At 45.6% G+C, this 15,846-nt stretch overlaps 1 protein-coding gene across 3 annotated transcripts in view; it reads right to left on the bottom strand.

The window, feature by feature from the left end:
* Positions 1–11,349: 11,349 nt before the first annotated feature.
* Positions 11,350–15,846, bottom strand: part of Pip5k1a (phosphatidylinositol-4-phosphate 5-kinase type 1 alpha) — a 48,691-nt gene continuing 44,194 nt past the window's right edge. For 2 of the 3 annotated variants that reach the window (XM_052732270.1, XM_052732271.1), the window contains exons 14-15: positions 14,992–15,037; positions 11,352–14,291 (exon numbers count right to left, since the gene is read on the bottom strand). In XM_052732270.1, the coding sequence (XP_052588230.1) occupies positions 14,289–14,291; positions 14,992–15,037 (49 nt within the window). In that variant the 3' untranslated portion in view covers positions 11,352–14,288. Of the gene's footprint in view, positions 14,292–14,991; positions 15,038–15,846 lie in introns of all 3 variants that reach the window. The other variant, XM_052732272.1, reaches the window with a different exon arrangement.

Here is a 15,846-nt window from a genome sequence, read left to right on the forward strand (position 1 = left end):
TGGCTGCTCTTCAGGAGTGCCTGAGTTCCGTTCCCAGCACCCACAGGGCAGCTCACACCCACCTGTAACGCCAGGTCCAGGGGATCCAAGAAGCTCTTTTAGCCTTAGACACCTGCACGCAATACTCTCTTCTCTCTCTCTCCTCTCTCTCTCTCTCTCTCTCCTCTCTCTCTCTCTCTCTCTCTCTCTCTCTCTCTCTCTCTCTCTCTCTCTCTCTCTCCTCTCCCTCCTTCCTTAACACATACACATAAAAATAAATTCTAGCCAGGCGGCGGCGGCGGCGGTGGTGGCGCACGCCTTTAATCCCTGCACTGGGGAGGCAGAGGCAGGTGGATCACTGTGAGTTGGAGGCCAGCCTGGTCTACAAAGTGAGTTCCAGGCCAGCCCGGGCTATTACATAAAGGAATCTTGTCTCAAAAAAACAAACGAACGGGGTTGGGGATTTAGCTCAGTGGTAGAGCGCTTGTCGAGCAAGCTAAAGGCTTGCCCTGGGTTCGATCCTCAGCTAAATAAATAAACTCTAAAAAAGTATAAAACATTTCAGTCAGATGATGCCAATAGGTCAAGTAAGATGACAACTTTATTTAACAACATGAGGGTATTAGTAACCTGGACAAAAGATACTTTGAGTTGTGGGAACAAAAACTTGGTTTGTTTGTTTTTCAAGACAGGGTTTCTCTGTGTAGTTTTGGAGCCTGTCCAGGATCTTGCTCTGTAGACCAGGCTGGCTTTGAACTCACAGAGATCTGCCTGGCTCTGCCTCCGGCGTGTGCCACCACTGCCCGGCTTCGTTCCTTCTTATTCCATATCTGGCTGTGTGACTGTGTGGCTGGCCCCTGGCATCCTCCTCTCCTCCTTTTCTCGCTCCATCTCTTCTTGTTCTTTCCTTCTATTTATTCCCTCTGCCTAGCATCCCCACCTATCCCTCTCCTGCCTTGCTATTGGCCAGTTCTTTATTAGACCAATCAGGTATTTTAGGCAGGCAAAGTAACACAGCTTCACAGAGTTAAATGAGCACAACATAAAAGAATGTAGCACATCTTTGCATCATTAAACCAATATTCCACAGCATAAACAAATGTAGCACAACTTTCTTTCATAAGAGTTTCGGTGGTCATGGTGTCGATTCATAGCAGTAGAACAGTGACTAAGTTGGATGGTTAGGAGTATTAACTGTTATTTCAGAGAACCTGAGCTCAGTTTCAAGCATCCATATCAGGCAGTTCACAACCACCTATAACTCTAGGTCTAGGGAGATCTGATGCCTCTGGCTTCTGTAAGCACCTGCATTCACATGCATGCACAGATCATACGCACGCGCGCGCACGCACACACACACACACACACACCATAATTTAAGAATAATAGAATAAATTTTTGTTATTTTTTTGAGATTGGGTTTCTCTGTGTAGCCCTGGTTGTATTGGAACTCACTCTAAAGACCAGGCTGGCCTCAAACTCAGAGATCCACCTGCCTCTGCTTCCCTGAAGGGAGCAGGCAAAAGCACCTTGGCTTGAGTATTTCCATTTTGACTTCAGACTCCATTTTACCTGTAGGGTGAAATGAAGTTCAGGTTCCCAAGCCCTAGGGAAGCTGAGAACTTCCAATGGCTGATCAACCTCCTCCTTAACCCATAGAAATAGTTGTTATGCATCTTTAGTTCTCTAGAAACATTATGGTTGTTCCCAACAACAGAAGGAACAAATCAATCTGATTGGCTGGACTAAAAGGCAGAATTGTAAATCAGTTGAAAATGATGGAACACACAAAGAAAGTCCCTAATCTTTAACTTATGATTGGTAAAAATTGTAACTGTAACTTGGCAACACGTTTGTGATTTTTGTGCTTATAAACCCCACTTCTGCTCCTGCTCAGGGCTGTCCAGAGAAAAAAGGCTCCCAAGTCCCAAGTCCTAAAGTCCTGTTCAATCAGTGACCCGCTTATGTGGTGAATTATTAAAATGTTTGGTACCCATAAGTTTGGTACCCAGAAGTTTCCTGTCCAGCCACCAACTCCTAAATAAATACACTGAGGCTTAATATTAATTATAAATATTCAGCCAATAGCTCAAGCTTGTTACTAGCTAACACTTACATTTAAATTAACCCATATTTCTTATCTATGCTTTTCCATGTGACTTGGTACCTTTTCTCAGTATGGCATACCCATCTTGCTTCTCTCTGTCTCTGCTGGTGACTCTTCTGACTCCACCCTTCTTCCCATCATTCTCAGTTTGGCTCTCTCACCTAATTTCATCCTGTCCAGCTATTGACCAGTCAGCTTTTTTTTTTAAACCAATCACAGTGACAGATCTTCACAGTACACAAAAAGATTATTCCACAGAATGTAAGTGTTGTTTCTCTCCTTCATGGCACATAACAGGTTAGGTGTAACATCCTGAATGCTGGGATTAGAGGTGTGTGCCACCACCACCATGAGTTATTTTGTTTAACAAAAGAGAATGTCCTAGCTAGTTGTATGTCAACTAGATAGAAGCTAGAGTCATAAGAGAGAAGGGAACCTCAGTTGAGGAAATAATGATCAGGCTGTAAGCAAGCCTGGGGGGGCATTTTCTTAATTAGTGATTGATGTGGGAGTGCTCAGTTCATTGTGGGTGGTGCCATCCCAGGGCTGGTGGTCCTGGGATCTATAAGAAAACAGACTGAGCAAGCCATGTAGAGAAAGTTAGTAAGCAACACCCCTCCATGGCTTATGCATCAAGCTCCTGCCTCCAGGTTCCTGCCCCATTTGAGATCTTGCCCTGACTTCCTTTGATGATGAACAGTGATGTGGAAGTTTAAGCTGAAAAAACCCTAAGATATATTACAAAACTGTAGTAATAAAAACAACATGGTACTAGCACAGAAACAGACATGTAGACCAATGGAACAAAATTGAAGACCCAAACATGAGTATACATGACTTCAGCCACATAATATTTGACAAAGAAGCCAAAACATATGTTGGGGAAAAGAAAGCATCTTCAAGTGGTGCTAGGAAAACTGGATGTGCATATGTAGTAAAAGGAAATTAGGCCCATCTCTATCACCTTGTGGAAAAACAAACTCCAAATGGATCAAAGACCTAAATGTGGAACATGAAACACTGAAACTAGGCAGTACCCTGCATGATATGGGTGTAGGAAAGGACTTTCAGAAAAGTACTCCTTGGCACAGGAATAAGATCAACAGTTGACCAATGGAACCTCATAAAACTAAAAAGCTTCTGCACATCTAACTAAACAATCAAGTGAAGAAGCCACCCACAGAATGGTAGAGAATCTTCCCCAGCTATACATCTGATAGAGAATTAATATGCAGAATATAGGAAAAACAAAAAACAAAAGAATAAAAAATAACAAGCCAGGTGGTGGTGGCGCACGCCTTTAAACCCAGCACTTGGGAGGCAGAGACAGGCGGATCTTTGTGAGTTCGAGGTCAGCTTGGTCTACAGAGCAAGATCCAGGAAAGGCGCAAAGCTACACAGAGAAACCCTCGAAAAACCAAAAAAAAAAACCAAAACCAAAACAAAAAAAAAAACAAATGACCCATTCAAAAAATGGCCCTGGGACCTGAATAGAGTTCTCAAAAGAAAAAATATGCTCGTCATCTCTAGTAATTATGGATATGCTAATCAAACAACTTTAAGATTTCATATTACCCATGGCAGATGGCAAAGATCAACAAAACACAGATGTTATGCCCAAGTCACGGAATCCCCCAGAGACCACCAAGGAGTCCGAATCTATGCAAAAGCAAAGAGCCTTGATCAAGCTCAAGCTTAGACCCTCCATCTGTCTGACACAGCGGTGAGACTGGAGAGCCCCAAGCCCGGTCAGGTAGGGTTTTTTGTTTTTGTTTTTGTTTTTTTTTGGTTTTTTCGAGACAGGGTTTCTCTGTGTAGCTTTGCGCCTTTCCTGGAACTCACTCTGTAGTCCAGGCTGGCCTCGAGCTCACAGAGATCCGCCTGGCTCTGCCTCCCGAGTGCTGGGATTAAAGGCGTGCGCCACCACCGCCCGGCTAGGTAGGGTTTTTATCATAGCAGAGGTTGGGGTGAGGGGATTTCCAAGTTTCAGGGCCTCTGATTGGCTGACATTTGTCTAGGGGTGTCTTGGCAAAAGGGGATAGGTGTATGCTCGGCTAAGGGGCATCTGGTGGTCCTATCTGTAATGGTTGGAACATTAGATATGTCCCCCTGGGTGCTGACCGGCCCATTCCCGGATGGTGCCAGTTTGTGGTTTTTCCTGGGACCAGCTGTTGTCTTACAGTAAAGCAACACTTAGGCCTGCTCTCTAACTGGTCTGCCTTGAGCCTGTCATGGCAGCAGTGTGGCCAAGCGGCCTTAAGCCCTACAGTAGACACCAAATGCTGGAGAGGATGCGGGAAAAAGGACTTTCAGTCACTTCTAGTGGGATTGCAAATTGCTGCAGTCACAATGGAAATCAGCAGGGAGAATTCCCAAAAAGATAAAAACAAATCTAACATCTGACCCAGCTATACCACTCCTTGGCATACACACAAAGGACTCGACATCCTACTTTGCACACACTTGCTCAGCCATGTTCACTGCTGCTCTATTCACAACAGCTAGGAAATATACGTTTGACCTTGAAAACGTACCAAATATGAGTGCAAGTTTGATTGTAATGACTAACTACTAACTTGCATTTCTTTATTGTCCTAAATAGTTGGTAATAATAACTTTCAAGGACTAAAAAATTGTATTACATTTTTAAATGAACTGTATAGGTACAATACTTTGAACAAGATTAGAAGTGTACATAAGTATGTTCTAACAAAATTAATCTCAACGTTGTATCACTATACAAAGATCCATATCAATGTAAGATATTTAAAACTAGAAGTTGCTTTTTAAAAGTAGTTTCAGGGCCGGAGAGATGGCTCAGAGGTTAAGAGCACTGGCTGCTGTAGCTTGAGTTTTCCTGCCTGGCCCACAGTCAGGACAAATCTCTGACACCCGCCAGTCCCACAACCGCTCAGACCCGACCAAGTAAACACAGAGACTTATATTGGTTACAAACTGTATGGCCGTGGCAGGCTTCTTGCTAACTGTTCTTACAGCTTAAATTAATCCATTTCCATTAATCTATACCTTGCCACATGACTCGTGGCTTACCGGCATCTTTACATGCTGTTTCTCATCATGGCGGCTGGCAGTGTCTCTCTCACCCAGCTTCCTGTTCTCTCAATTCTCCTCTCTGTTAGTCCCGCCTATACTTCCTGCCTGGCTACTGCCAATCAGTGATTTATTCATTGACCAATCAGCAACACATTTGACATACAGACCATCCCACAGCAGGCTGCTCTTCCAGAGATCCTGAGTTCAATTTCCACCAACCACATGGTGGCTCACAACCATCTATAATGAGATCCAGTGCCCTCTTCTGGCCTGCAGGGAGAACACTGTGTACATAATAAATAAATCTTAAAAAAAAAAGTAGATTCAATAATCTACCTTTTTATTTCATATCCATATTCTCCATTTTTTCTTTTCAGAATAGACTCAATAATCTATCCTTTTTTTTTTTTTTCTTGGTTTTTTTTTTGGTTTTTCGAGACAGGGTTTCTCTGTGTAGCTTTGCGCCTTTCCTGGAACTCGCTTTGGAGACCAGGCTGGCCTCGAACTCACAGAGATCCGCCTGGCTCTGCCTCCCGAGTGCTGGGATTAAAGGCGTGCGCCACCACAGACTCTTTCTATTGCAATAGTGTTAGTGTGTCCCATTTTATTTTTAAAAAAGATTTATTTATTCATTATGTATACAGAAGAGGGCACCAGGTCTCATTACAGATGGTTGTGAGTCACCATGTGGTTGCTGGGAATTGAACTCAGGACCTCTGGAAGAGCAATCAGTGCTCTTAACCTCTGAGCCATCTCTCCAGCCCTCCATTTTATTTTTAATGTAGGAAAAAATTCTTTTAACTAATTCCTCCCTTTAAGAAATCCCCTCACCAAATCTGATGACAGTGACGATTCAGATGATGGTGTGGTGGCAACCCGAGGAGGGGCCAGAGGAAGCCATGACCCACCGGGGGAGAAGCCAAAGAGCCAGCAGTCTGCATGGGGGAACGTGGGAAAGCAGCTAATCTGGCACGCTTGCAGCCTGGGCCTGGGCCTGAGCCTGAGCCCAAGCCTGAGCCTGGGCCTGAGCCTGGGCCTGGGTCTGAGCCCGAGCCTGGGCCTGGGCCTGAGCCTGGCCCTGAGCCTGGGCCTGGGCCTGAGCCTGAGCCCGAGCCTGAGCCCAGGCCTGAGCCCGAGCCCGAGCCTGGGCCTGAGCCCGAGCTCAGGCCTGAGCCTGGCCCGAGCCTGAGCCTGAGCCTGGGCCTGCTCCTGTGGTGTCAGCTGTCCTCACAGGGGAGTGTGTGAAAGCCGCTAACTCCTGTGGTTTTTGGAGCTCAAAAACCTATGGAGTTTGCTGCGGAGAGGCTGCAACAAAAACTCAGACATCAGGGTAGGGACTCCAGCCCTGGTGGTGTGGAGACTCCGGCTTCCTGTTGCTCTGGCCTGTGCTGGTGGCTACAAAGCCATAGGCAAGTGGCTTTTTCATGAATTTGTGCCCCAAAAGTTGGACACCAGACGTTGCACGAATCCTAAAATGGTCTTATAATAAAAACCTGGAGCTGGAGCCAGACATTGGGGTAAATGCTGAAAGATCAGAGGAAACAAGCCACAGCCACTTCTCAAAGGGGCGATTGCTGGGGTAAGAGTTCGGGGAGCAATAGAGAAGGGAATAGCAGGGAACATAAAAGTGATCTGATCGGGGAAATGGGAAACGGGGGATGTTAATTAGGGAGATGAATACAGGAGCGAAGATAGAAACTGACAGTAGGGTGTCTGGAAAAGTCATAAGGAGTCATGTTATCAACATTTACCTTTTAAAACACAAAACTATCCCAGGCGGCGGTGGTGGCACACGTCTGTAATCCCAGCACTTGGGAGGCAGAGGCAGGTGGGTCTCTGAGTTCAAGGCCAGCCTAGTCTACAGAGCAAGCTCCAGGACAGGCAGGGCTATAGAGAAATCCTGTTGTGGAATATTATTTTAAGATTTGTTACATTTGTTTATGCTGTGGAACATTTGTTTAACAATGCAAAGATGTGTTGTTGGTTAAGCGGCGGCCATGCCAACAGAAGAGAGCACTGGATGTTGTGGGGGCGGAAAAATCACGGGCTATGGTTTCCTTTCTAGAGCTTTGTTGGGAGAGAAAGGGAGAGAGAGAGAGAGAGAGAGAGAGAGAGAGAGAGAGAGAGAGACAGACAGACAGACAGACAGACAGACAGACCATGGAAAGAGAGAGTGCCGAAAGAGGGCACGCCCTCTTTTTAGGCTGGGACGCCATCGAAGGCTGGTGATGTAATTAAGGACATAATCCTTACATATGTTGCATTTGTTTAAGTCTGTGAAGCTGTTTACTTTGTCTGAAACACCTGATTGATCTAATAAAGAGCTGAATGGCCAATAGCAAGGCAGGAGAAAGGATAGGTGGGGCTGGCAGGCAGGAGGAGAAATCTGGGAGATAATTGGGGAGCAAGAAAAGGGGGATGATGCCAGGGCCTGCCACTCACCTACCCAGCCAGACATGGAGTAAGAAGTAAAGCAAAGGTATACAGAAGCAGAGAAAGGCAAAAGATAGACAGGATAATTTAAGAAAAGCTGACTATGAACAAGCCAAGCTAAGGCCAGGCATTCATAAGTAAGAATAAGACTCCGTGTGATAGATATATTTGGGAGCTGGGTGGCAGGCCCCACAAAGAGTAAAAGTGTAAAGAGCAAAAAAAAAAAAAAAAAAAACCTACAAAATCCTGTCTCAAAAACAAAACAAAAAAAAAACCCTAAATAAATAAATAAATAGAAATAAAAAACCACAAACAAACAAAATCCCAAAACTATAATACACATAAATCTGTCTATAAATACACATATAGTTTAAATGAAAGTTTCCCATCTGGGCAGAAAATGTTCTCTCCAAGAGCCAATGACCATCTAACAAAAACCATCTAACCTCAACACCAGGTATGAGAAGCGCTCATGGGCTGCTGGTCAGGGTTGCCCAAGAGACACCCAAAACATTACTGGCCATTGTTATTGCTCTTGGTTGCGCACCAGAGATGAAGACTTGTTGCTGAAGACACCATACACTTCAGAAGTAGGGGCTCGATGCCTCTGAACTGAACTCATCTGAACGCTCCCTCCCTGAGGACAAGCTGTCATGGTACCAGAGGGAAGGAAGCTGCCAAAGGATGGACGCTAACACCAGTCTTTCCCAGGTATGATGCCTGTGAACCACATCCATGGCAAGCAGGGGCATGATAACTCCAAGGATACAGTAGTGGCACGCAAACCTTGGGTAACCAAGGGCCCTCTGACTGGACCTTAGACCTGCTCAACAAGAGGGAAACGGTGCCTAGTTCTGGAAACCCAGGGCTAGTGAAGTCATGGGTCTTGGAGGAGAGCCTACAATCATCACTCTACGAAACCAGCATCATCCCTAACTGCATCCTAGATATTTATCCTGAAGTGCACAGATAAGTGTGGTCCTCACCCCTCTTCTTACAAAGGAAACTTCTTTACAACAGATGGAGAGCATTATAGAAAATCACAACCAATCAAAATGCAGAGATGTGGAGCCCAGGCCCAATGAATACATCCACAAAACACTCTCAGACCTAAGGCTCAGGGAACATTGTAGAAGAGATTGGAAAGATTGTAAGAGCCAGAGGATCAGGGAGTTTGCTGTGAGACTGTGTCTGTTAGTAATGTCAGGAGCTACACCATAAAGTCTCACCAACATGACTGCCTAACCATGAGTTGAACAAGTACAACATACACATACCAAAGTGGACAGGGAAGCCCACAGAGACCTCAACCCTACACGAAGAACTACGGGCAACTAAGAAAGCTTGGGTGGCTTGAGAGTCCTTCCCCGGGGAAGAGTACACCGATTGGTTATCCAGGACCAGTCAGTCAGTCCTGAAAACATACACAGGAATAGCATTATACGTACACACATATGCATATAACAACAATTAACAAAAAAAGAGGCTATGAATTTGAAAGAGAGCAAGGAGCAGTGTATACAAGGGCTTGGAAGGAAGAAAGGAATTTTTTTTTAATGTCAAAAAATAAATCTATTTTTAAATTTTATGTGTGTGGGTGTTTGTGATCATGCAGTGCCTACAGAGGCCAAGAGGGGGGTGTCAGAGTCCCTGGAACTGGAGTTCCAGAACCCACATGGTGGGTCACAACAATCCATAATTTGCTTCAGAGGTAGGATCCAACACTTTCTTCTGACTGAGACCATCACACACACAGGTGAATATACATACATGAAGGCAAAGCATTCATACATAAAAAAGAAATACATCTTGAAAAACCACAAAAATTTTTAAATGAAAAAAAAAATTAAAACCAAAAAACTGATAAACTGGCCAAGTACTTGGGAAGGCAGAGGCAGGTTTGGAGTTCAAGGCCAGCCTCACAACCTAGTCAATCCAAGGTCAGCCTTGGCTGAGGCTCTGTTCCAAAAACAAAAGAAGACAAAGGGCTGGTAAGGGCTAAGGATCCAAGTTCAACCCCAGAACCCACATGGTAGGAGAGAACTGACGCCCTCATGTTGCCCCAACCTCTACACTTGAGCTGTGGGATGAGCAGGTCACAGTTCCCACACTAATAAAATAAATGTGAAAAAATAAAACACATACCCAAACGTTAGCAGGGCATGGTGGTGCAAACCTTTGTTTAATTCTAGCACTCTGGAGGCAGGGGCAGGTGGATCTCTGAGTTTGAAGCCAGCCTGGTCTACACAGTGAGGTCCAGGTTAGCTGAGCTTACCCAGTGAGGCCTTATCTCAAAAAACCAGAAGCCCACACAGGTTCCTCAGGCTTACAGTGTCAGCGGGGTCTACCTGGATCTAGTCCAGTGTCCTTATAACTGCTTCAGAAAACATGCTGACCATTCTCATTCTTAGCAGCCTTCGTGCTTGAGATTTTTGCCAACACTTCTGGCCCACATTATCTCCTCTGATTGAATTTGTTTATTTGAGAGCTTGCCTGGAGGGTCTAGCAGGGGAGTGCAGCTACTCGTATCCCCCTGACCAAAGACCGACCCTCCTCTATTGGGCACCCGTCCCCCAGCTGCACACTCTTGGGAGGGATGCACATGGAGCGGTGAGGGAGGGAGGGGACACCTGCTTAGCCAGCCAGATCAGTCAAGTCAACCCTGGAGATCAACTGGGGTAACAAGTGGCAGCCAGATTGCGCTCACATCCATTTTTGTTTGAGATAGGACCTCTTGTATACCTGGCTGTCCACAAACTTACTATACAGTCAGATGACCAAGAACTTCTGATCCTCCTCCTTCCATATTCCGAATGCTGGGATACAGGGTCTCACTGTGTAGCCCTGACTGTCCTGGAACTCTTTGTAGACCAGGGTGGCCTTGAACTCAGAGATCCGCCTGCCTCTCCGGATTTAAAGGCGTGCCCCCCCACCCCCAGGTTTAGTACTGGAGAACTAAGGCACGGATTCGGGAATGCTGGACACGCACTGTGTAGTGCTGTTTCCAACTCCCGGAACTCCCGCGGTTTGTTGTGTATCATTCACAGTACTCATGTCCCTCATTGTATCGCAGCTAATGAGTTCGTGTGTGTTTACTCCTGAACACTGTAACTCTTGATGGCCAGTTTACTTCTTGGATCTCCATGTCTCATGCACTGCTCAGGAGCTGCTACATAAGTGTTCATAATAATCATTTTTGGATACTGGAGAGACAGCTCAGGTTAAGAGACTTCCAAAGGTCCTGAGTTCAATTCCCAGCAACCACATGATGCCTCACAGCCATCTATAATGAGATCTGGTGTCCTCTTCTGGTGTGCAGCATACATGCAGGCAGAATACTGTATACAAAATAAATCTTTAAAAAAAATTCAGAGCCAGGGAGTAGCGGTGGCGCACGCCTTTAATCCCAGCACTCGGGAGGCAGAGGCAGGCGGATCTCTGTGAGTTCGAGGCCCAGCCTGGTCTACAGAGGGAGTTCCAGGACAGGCACCAAAACTACACTGAGAAACCCTGTCTTGGAAAACAAAACAAAAACAAAAACAAAACAAACAAACAAACAAAACAAGACAAAAATCCAGGGAATGCTATGCTCTCTTCTGGCTTCCACAAGCACCAGGCATATGTGTGGCCACATATATACCTGCAGGCCAACACTGGTACACATACAATAAAAATAAAGAAAATATTTAAAAAAATAACACTTTTTTGCCATTAGTTTAGATGTCATTGATTTATTGCTATGGAAATTATTTACATGACGGTATAGCTCAGTGTCAGCAAAATGAGCCGCTTCATGTGACACCATTTCAACAGCGATTTCTGTCCCCATCCTTCCCAAGAATGTCACCATCTCTAAAGAGGGGATAACTCCTGCCATCTAGAACCATCTGGGGCCTCCATGCTCTGGGAGAAGACCTTGGTCTCCAGCTTTCACACTGATGGCTAAACCTCCCCGCCTTTCCTTTCCAGCCCGACCTCACAGCTCCTGCTTGCGGCTTTCCTGGAGCATGCAGCTGCCACCTCTTTCAACCAGCTCTCAGGCAGAGGAAAAGAAACTTCCTCAAAGCTTGTCCAGCCAGGACTCCTGCGGCTGCAGCTCCAACTCTTCTAATGATCTCTACAGGACAGGGAGAACAATGTTTAGTTGACTTGCTTCTCTCAAGCCTGGGACAACTCAGCCATGAACTACCTGCCGAGCAAGCCCGAGGGCCGGATACACACAAGGCAGGCACAGTGGGACACACTTGTCAATGAGAGACCATTTCTTACAAAGCAAAGTGGGTAGCACTTCTGGGAAGGGCCACTCAAGGCTGTCTTCTGGCTTCCACACATATGCAACCTATACATATGTGCAAACACACACACACACACACACACGCACACACGAATACATGAAATCTGACTCTTAAAAGCTTCCCCATCTCCAGGTATTAAAATGAGCCCAGCTCACCTGTCTACTTTCCTATTGAAGAGCCTAAATGCAAATTTATACCATTATCTTTTAAGATTAATTTTATGAGTGTTTGCCTGTATGCATCTATGTGCATCACATACATGCTTGGTATCCATAGAGCCAAAAAGAGGGTGTCAGACCCTTTGGGACTAGAGTTACAGAGGGTTGTGAGGCCCCTTGTCTGTGCTAGGAACCAACCAGCAAGTGTTCTTAGCCAGACTCCTCTCTCCAGTCCAGAAAAAGAGCTTGAAGGGAGCCTCCGGGATTTTCCAAGAGAAGCACTGGGTTAGTCAGAAGGCATTCTAGGGCCAACTGACATCTTCCTCTTCTCTTCAACCTGAGCCAACTCTGAGCTTTGGATTCTCAAATCCTTGAGTTACAATCTCCACAAGAGTTCTTCATCAAGTTTAAACTGTTCTGATGCTGAAGGGACTGCAGTTGGGAACTGAAGCCCCTCTCTCAGCCCGAGTTATACTTCAGTTGAAGGATGGGAAGGCTGCTAAAGATTTTGTTCATTCTAACCCAAACCCAGCCTGGGTGGAGGAGGGAGCTGGAGCAGAGATGTGAAAAAGACCCAAGAAGGCTCAGCAGTCAGGCCCAAGTTCTTTCTTCCTGGGTTTAACTCCAGCACCAACAACTACCCCCAACAAGGAACAGAAAGGGTGACAAGGGAGGTGAGAATGATCATGTACTTCATGTACATGTATGAAAATGTAATAAAACCATCACTATCAGGCTAATCAAAATATTTAAAAATGGGTCTAAATAACTGATACAATTTTAATACATTAAAACCAGGTATTTATTACTTTTATACTGCATTTGTCATTTTCCAACAATACAAAGTAGAGACAAATAGTAACACTCCATAAAAATGTTGACTCCCCATGTCCACCCCCTAAGTCCAAGCCCGCCCTCAGATATTCCCTCCCACCCCTACAGAACTCTGTCCTGAATAAAACACTTAAATACATCATAAATAGTAAATTATGAAAAAAATAGCAAGAATTGTTTCTTTCCTTCTTGTAAAAAAGAACATGGCAGCAAAGACAGGCAGCCAGAAACTGGCTGGGGGTGTCTAATATAGACAGTTACTTGGGGGATAGGCTAACTTGCTATCAAGGTGGGATGCATTGGAGAAGTAACAACATGAGATTTCAACAGCCTGCCTGAAACACCATGTACTGCCCCATAGGCCAGGACCAGATGGACCACAACCCTGAGAGGGAGGAGAGGGCTTGTGAGATCCCATTCCAGCTTCTCTACACAGAGCAGGGGGGCAGGCCAGGGGGCATGGCAATCACCCTACTGAGGGAAGTCTGCAGCTCCCCAGAAGTTTAAGAAAATATTCTCTAGCCTCATAGATACGACTGCCTGTTAAACAGACACAAATGTCTCCCTCCACCATAGCTCCACAAAGAGCAGAATACTGTTGGAAAATAAGGGAAGAACAAAGGAATCTCCTTTGGAGAATGGTCTAAAATCATTTGATAATTCTTTATATTTAGAAAAACTATTAGAATACATTCCAAATTGCAAAACAGTAACTGTATGACCGGGCAGTGAGTAGAATCCTGCTAAGAAGGTCTACTCTCCTGGCATGGCTGCCCTGTTCACAAAGGGTACAGGTGGCCATGCCCTCTCCACTCCCTCAGCCCTAAGTAGGGAGAGAGTAGCTGCAGGCAGGAAAGTCACAGTCTTTCTGCTACACAAACACTAGGGTGCTTCCTAACACTCTAGAGCCTCTGTGTCGCGTGCTGTTTGTTCTTTTCCTTTTTTAAGGAAGAAAGAAGGCTGGGAGTAGGGTCATCCTTAATCTCCCCCAGAAAACCTTTATAATAAAATCACTGGGGTCTTCTCAAAGACCGGAGGGAAGAACGAATGGGAACGATGTCCAGCTAGTCTGTCCTGAGGAAGAGTCCAGCTCCAGGTGAGAGGTGAAGAGAAGAAAGTCACCTCGTCCAGCAGCCCCACATCTGCACGAAGAATGGGGTTTGAAAATATTCAGTCACTGAAGCCATGACTGACCCAGGAAAAATTCATGCCACCCAATTCTGGAGTGGTGGAGACGCTGCTGTCCTCAACTGTCAAAGGCACTGATGCCCAGCGGAAAGGGAGACGGGATGGAGAGCTCTGCTGGCTCCACACTTCTCTCCTCTTCTGATGACCAAGAAGAAGACTCAGCATTCCTGGGGCAAGGGCTGACATCTTGGGATCAAAGCGACAGTAGAGTCTTGTTTCAGGTCTTCTGAGGCTCACTGCTCACTGAAAAGAATAAGAATGTAAAGTCAACCATGAGAGACAAGTAGGCAGGAATGGAATTCAAGTTTGTCTCATCCTAGCTAGCAAAACTGACTTTTGCCGGGCGGTGGTGGTGCACGCCTTTAATCCCAGCACTTGGGAGGCAGAGCCAGGCGGATCTCTGTGAGTTCGAGGCCAGCCTGGGCTACCAAGTGAGTTCCAGGAGAGGCGCAAAGCTACACAGAGAAACCCTGTCTCGAAAAGCCAAAAAAAAAAAAAAAAACAACAAACTGACTTTTTCCCTTCTCTTTTTAGTTTCAACTTCCAAAGTATGAAGTTGTTTTTTTTTTGTTTTTGTTTTGTTCGAGACTGGGTTTCTCTGTGTAGCTCTGGCTGTCCTGGAACTCTCTCTGTAGACCGGGCTGGCCTCGAACTCACAGTGATCAACCTGCCTCTGCCTCCCAAGTGCTGGGATTAAAGGCATGCGCCACCACGCCCAGCTCCAAGTATGTATGAAGTTTTAAAACCAAACCTGGCCGGGGGTGGTGGCGGTGGCGCATGCCTTCAACTCTGACTTCCAAGTACTGGAATTCAAGGTGTGTGCCATCATGCCTGATCACAATTTTTTAAAAGCCAGGTTCAAGGGCACACCAATATTTCCCAATCAGCTTTTTTGCTCCATCCTATCAGTGACCCACTTTACAACCTTGAGGCAGATACTCACATGGGTGAACTCGGACTCTGCGACTTCAAGCTTTTCCAAGGTGGAGCTAACAGGAGAAGAAAAAGAAAAAAGGCAGAGAGAATTAGAAGAGGAAAGGGACTATGGGTGTAGCTCAAGTGGCAGAACAGACATACAGCATGCAGAACCCTGGCTTCCATCCCCAGCACATCCTCCAAGGTCAATTATAGTGCCTCTCCATATTTCTTTTAAGATTCAGAAAACACCACTGGGCTGAAGAGATGGCTCAGTGGAGAAAGGGGCTTGCTGCACAAGCCTGGCACTGAGTTTGATCCCTGGAACCCACACCAAGGTTGAAGGACAGACTAACACAGAAGAGAAAACCTAAGAAGCTACTAAATTTAAGCCAGACACGGTGATACATGTCTATAATCCCAGCTACTTGGAGGCTGAGGCAGGAGGTTTGATAGTTCAAGGTCTGTCTAGCTACAGAGTGACCTCAAGGTTATTCTGGATATACTTATGAGATACCGTTTTCAAGATACAAAGTCAAAGGCCCGGGGTGATGGCATATACTTTTAACCCCAGCAGGCAAGGAGTCAGAGGCAAGTGAATCTTAGCATTCTAGCTATTGTCTAACAAACAACCTGTGGTTGGTATAGTGTGTACCCTAATAAAATCTGCCTGAAGATCAGAGGACAGAACGAGCCACTAGATTAAACACAGAAGCTAGGCAGTGGTGGCCACGCCTTTAATCCTAGTACTCAGGAGGCTGAGATCCGTCTGGATCTCTGTGAGTCCAAAGCCACCCTGGACTATATGAGATTGACTCAGTCTAGGAGAGAAACAGCCAGGCAGTGGTGGCACACACCTTTATTATTTTATTTTATTTTTTAA

This window comes from Peromyscus californicus, unplaced genomic scaffold (genome assembly GCF_007827085.1).
Source record: "Peromyscus californicus insignis strain IS unplaced genomic scaffold, ASM782708v3 Scaffold_9__1_contigs__length_137607984, whole genome shotgun sequence".
NCBI lineage: Eukaryota > Metazoa > Chordata > Mammalia > Rodentia > Cricetidae > Peromyscus > Peromyscus californicus.